Source organism: Oncorhynchus gorbuscha, linkage group LG09, assembly GCF_021184085.1.
Source record: "Oncorhynchus gorbuscha isolate QuinsamMale2020 ecotype Even-year linkage group LG09, OgorEven_v1.0, whole genome shotgun sequence".
Taxonomy (NCBI): Eukaryota; Metazoa; Chordata; class Actinopteri; order Salmoniformes; family Salmonidae; genus Oncorhynchus; species Oncorhynchus gorbuscha.
Window position 1 is genome coordinate 11,350,977 of NC_060181.1, and position 5,354 is coordinate 11,356,330.

Here is a 5,354-nt window from a genome sequence, read left to right on the forward strand (position 1 = left end):
ATACTTTGAACTCGGTAAACCACTATGTAAACATTAAAGGGATTACTTTCTTCATGCTATGATATGCAAACATTTAGGGCTTTTAGTTAGAACATCACAAATTAATCTATTCACATTTCATACAATTTGTGATGTTATTTCATAGCGTGGTTATGGTATGTGGCCCTTATCATAAACAACACAGACCATCTTTACGAAATAACTTTATTTTCAGCACAGACGTGTTTGCATCTTCAGTTTGACTGTCGGCTGTACAGAAACAGTGATCATGACCTCACCTACACTCAGAGTCAGGGAACACAGAGAGAGACAGAACACACAGAGAGAGACAGAACACACAGAGAGAGACAGAACACACAGAGAGAGACAGAACACACAGAGAGAGACAGAACACACAGAGAGAGACAGAACACACAGAGAGAGACAGAACACACAGAGAGAGACAGAACACACAGAGAGAGACAGAACACACAGAACACACAGAGAGAGACAGAACACACAGAGAGAGACAGAACACACAGAGAGAGACAGAACACACAGAGAGAGACAGAACACAGAGAGAGAGACAGGGAACACAGAGAGAGACAGGGAACACAGAGAGAGACAGAACACACAGAGAGAGACAGAACACACAGAGAGAGAGAACACACAGAGAGAGACAGAACACACAGAACACACAGAGAGAGACAGAACACACAGAGAGACAGAACACACAGAGAGAGACAGAACACAGAGAGAGAGACAGAACACAGAGAGAGAAACAGAACACAGAGAGAAACAGAACACACACAGAGAGACAGAACACAGAGACGGGGAACACAGAGACGGGGAACACAGAGACGGGGAACACAGAGACGGGGAACACAGAGACGGGGAACACAGTGGGACAGGGAACACAGTGGGACAGGGAACACAGGTAGAACTAGGACAGGGGACACAGGTAGAACTAGGACAGGGGACACAGGTAGAACTAGGACAGGGGACACAGGTAGAACTAGGACAGGGGACACAGGTAGAACTAGGACAGGGGACACAGGTAGAACTAGGACAGGGGACACAGGTAGAACTAGGACAGGGGACACAGGTCTTTATAAGCCCCTTTTCTGCACATGTTATTGTCTAACTTTTAACTGTGATTCCTCTCAGGCCGTTCTTCTCAAGTCCTGGAGCAGGAAGAAGTGTAGAGTTCAGGTTTCTGTGAGTCGTCTCCTTTTTCACGGAGAGAAACAAGCTGGAGTTCGTTTCATCTCAGAACGACAGGAACCGCCACACCTGGTGTTAAAAACACCCTCGCCACCTTTTCGTCATTCACCCAGAGTACCACAGCTCCTTTTCATGGGACTCGTGCCAACCAATCAGATACCAAGGAATGAACAAGAAAGAAAAATTAAATGGAGGTGACCCAGGGTCTGTAGAGATGGAGGTGTGACCCAGGGTCTGTAGAGATGGAGGTGTGACCCAGGGTCTGTAGAGATGGAGGTGTGACCCAGGGTCTGTAGAGATGGAGGTGTGACCCAGGGTCTGTAGAGATGGGGGTGTGACCCAGGGTCTGTAGAGATGGAGGTGTGACCCAGGGTCTGTAGAGATGGAGGTGTGACCCAGGGTCTGTAGAGATGGAGGTGTGACCCAGGGTCTGTAGAGATGGAGGTGTGACCCAGGGTCTGTAGAGATGGAGGTGTGACCCAGGGTCTGTAGAGATGGAGGAGTGACCCAGGGTCTGTAGAGATGGAGGAGTGACCCAGGGTCTGTAGAGATGGAGGAGTGACCCAGGGTCTGTAGAGATGGAGGAGTGACCCAGGGTCTGTAGAGATGGAGGAGACCCAGGGTCTATAGAGATGGAGGTGTGACCCAGGGTCTGTAGAGATGGAGGTGACCCAGGGTCTGTAGAGATGGAGGTGTGACCCAGGGTCTGTAGAGATGGAGGAGTGACCCAGGGTCTGTAGAGATGGAGGAGACCTAGGGTCTGTAGAGATGGAGGAGACCCAGGGTCTGTAGAGATGGGGGTGTGACCCAGGGTCTGTAGAGATGGAGGTGTGACCCAGGGTCTGTAGAGATGGGGGTGTGACCCAGGGTCTGTAGAGATGGAGGTGACCCAGGGTCTGTAGAGATGGAGGTGACCCAGGGTCTGTAGAGATGGGGGTGTATTCTCAGTGATGTGACCCAGGGTCTGTAGAGATGGAGGAGACCTAGGGTCTGTAGAGATGGAGGAGACCCAGGGTCTGTAGAGATGGAGGTGTGACCCAGGGTCTGTAGAGATGGAGGTGTGACCCAGGGTCTGTAGAGATGGAGGTGTGACCCAGGGTCTGTAGAGATGGAGGTGTGACCCAGGGTCTGTAGAGATGGAGGTGACCCAGGGTCTGTAGAGATGGAGGTGACCCAGGGTCTGTAGAGATGGGGGTGACCCAGAGTCTGTAGAGATGGGGGTGACCCAGAGTCTGTAGAGATGGGGGTGTGACCCAGGGTCTGTAGAGATGGAGGTGTGACCCAGGGTCTGTAGAGATGGGGGTGTGACCCAGGGTCTGTAGAGATGGAGGTGACCCAGGGTCTGTAGAGATGGGGGTGTATTCTCAGTGATGTGACCCAGGGTCTGTAGAGATGGAGGTGTGACCCAGGGTCTGTAGAGATGGAGGTGACCCAGGGTCTGTAGAGATGGAGGTGACCCAGGGTCTGTAGAGATGGGGGTGACCCAGAGTCTGTAGAGATGGGGGTGACCCAGAGTCTGTAGAGATGGGGGTGTGACCCAGGGTCTGTAGAGATGGAGGTGTGACCCAGGGTCTGTAGAGATGGGGGTGTGACCCAGGGTCTGTAGAGATGGAGGTGACCCAGGGTCTGTAGAGATGGGGGTGTATTCTCAGTGATGTGACCCAGGGTCTGTAGAGATGGGGGTGTATTCTCAGTGATGTGACCCAGGGTCTGTAGAGATGGGGGTGTATTCTCAGTGATGTGACCCAGGGTCTGTAGAGATGGGGGTGTATTCTCAGTGATGTGACTCAGGGTCTGTAGAGATGGGGGTGTGACCCAGGGTCTGTAGAGATGGGGGTGTATTCTCAGTGATGTGACCCAGGGTCTGTAGAGATGGGGGTGTATTCTCAGTGATGTGACCCAGGGTCTGTAGAGATGGGGGTGTATTCTCAGTGATGTGACCCAGGGTCTGTAGAGATGGGGGTGTGACCCAGGGTCTGTAGAGATGGGGGTGTGACCCAGGGTCTGTAGAGATGGGGGTGTATTCTCAGTGATGTGAAATGTTCTGAACGTTGTATTTAGAAATAGAATAGGAATTCAGACAGCCAATCACATCCATTCAACACAACACATTTCTACCTGGACGTTCTGGAAGGACCTCTTGAACAGGCTCTGTGCTCCTCACTTCCTGGTGTTGAAGTAGCTGCCAGGTTCCGTTCCAACTCAACATCGACACTTTATTTCTCTCAGGAGTCATGAATGGTGTGGCTCCAAAACTACAAACTACATCAAGTTGGACTTTGTGGTTTTCAGTACATGTTTTTTTTATTTGGGGGATTTATTTTTATTTTTAAAGGACTGGGCTACATTTATTTACGGACAAAATCAAATAAAAATAGCTTCCTTCCTTCCTCATTCTCTTGATTAAAAGGCAAACTAAGCCACGAACAAAAGCAGTGATGTCAACTGACAGGATCAAAACAGGTTAGTTTCTGCAACAACACACACGCACGCGCACACGCACACGCACACGCACACTTGCACTGCCAGTAGTCAACGACTAACTACGGCCAACGGACAGACCTGAGAACACATACAGGGTTTCCATCCCATCCTGTCAGGGGTGAAGGAAGGCCACGCCTTGGATGAGCCCTGGTTTCACTCTCAAGACACACAACCTTGTTCTAAGGTCACCTTCATCCCAAACCAGTTTGGTCCATTTCTGTGTGTTTATTTATGTCACCCTGCCCCCCTTGCACCGACTAGGGACTGTATCTCAATAGTCTAGAGACACCTCTTCCTCACCCCCTCTCCATGTCAATAGTCTAGAGACACCTCCTCACCCCCTCTCCATCTCAATAGTCTAGAGACGCCTCTTCCTCACCCCCTCTCAATAGTCTAGAGATGCTTCCTCCTCTCCATGTCAATAGTCTAGTGACGCCTCTTCCTCACCCCCTCTCCATGTCAATAGTCTAGAGACACCTCCTCACCCCCTCTCCATGTCAATAGTCTAGAGACACCTCCTCACCCCCTCTCCATGTCAATAGTCTAGAGACTCTTTTTCCTCACCCTCTCTCCATGTCAATAGTCTAGACACCTCCTCGTCACCCCCTCTCCATGTCAATAGTCTAGAGACGCCTCTTCCTCACCCCCTCTCCATGTCAATAGTCTAGACCCTTCCTCCTCACCCCCTCTCCATGTCAATAGTCTAGACCCTTCCTCCTCACCCCCTCTCCATGTCAATAGTCTAGAGACACCTCCTCACCCCCTCTCCATGTCAATAGTCTAGAGACACCTCTTCCTCACCCCCTCTCCATGTCAATAGTCTAGAGACCCTTCCTCCGCACCCCTCTCCATGTCAATAGTCTAGACCCTTCCTCCACACCCCCTCTCCATGTCAATAGTCTAGAGACTCTTCCTCCTCACCATGTCAATAGTCTAGAGACACCTCTTCCTCACCCCCTCTCCATGTCAATAGTCTAGAGACTCCTCACCCCCTCTCCATGTCAATAGTCTAGACCCTTCCCCCTCACCCCTTCTCCATGTCAATAGTCTAGACCAGGGGTGTCAAACTCATTTCGCATCGTGGGCCACATACGGCCTAGGGAGATGTCAAGTGGGCCGGACCATTAAAATTATACCATACTCTGCTATAAATAACCAAAATATCATGTCTTTCCTTTGTTTTGGTGTAAAGAAGCACAAGAACGTTAGGAAAATATTGAAATTTAATGAACTATCCTTTTACAAAACATTTCATGAAACACCTCATATTTCCTTAGACAAATGTGCAATTTACTTTTATCATTCACAAATATGCATTGCAACTCGTCAGTGCTCTCGTCAATTGCCACGGAAAATGCAATAAATGACTTGACTCTCTGTTTCAATTGACTGTCTACATCTGCCGATAGTTCCGAAATCCTCTCTGCTATAGTATTCCTCGTCAGGCTAATATTGGCAAAAGCTTGTCGCTTCTCGGGACATACAAGTTCAGCCGCCTTCATCATGCATCGTTTAACAAAGTCACCGTCGGAATACGGCTTCGATGCTAATGCTATTTCGCTAGCAATTAGGTAGCTGGCTTTTACCGCTGCTTCACTGACTTCTCGGCTCTGGATGAAAGTTGACTGCTGTTTCCTCAGACCCGCCAGCAATTCGTTAATCTTATC

General features: G+C 49.7%; 1 protein-coding gene across 2 annotated transcripts; it reads right to left on the reverse strand.

Moving 5' to 3' along the window:
* Positions 1-1,555: 1,555 nt before the first annotated feature.
* LOC124042681 lies at positions 1,556-4,860 on the reverse strand. 2 transcript variants are annotated; one of them, XM_046360767.1, is made up of 4 exons: positions 3,322-4,860; positions 3,056-3,207; positions 2,860-2,985; positions 1,556-2,817 (listed from the first exon to the last, which is right to left on the reverse strand). In XM_046360767.1, the coding sequence occupies exons 1-4, from the start codon at positions 3,437-3,439 to the stop codon at positions 1,957-1,959; spliced, it is 1,257 nt and encodes a 418-aa protein (XP_046216723.1). In that variant the 5' UTR covers positions 3,440-4,860; the 3' UTR covers positions 1,556-1,956. The 2 variants fall into 2 exon arrangements, with proteins under 2 accessions (XP_046216723.1, XP_046216722.1); XM_046360766.1 differs by having other exon boundaries at positions 1,556-2,985.
* Between the last annotated feature and the right edge of the window lie 494 nt (positions 4,861-5,354).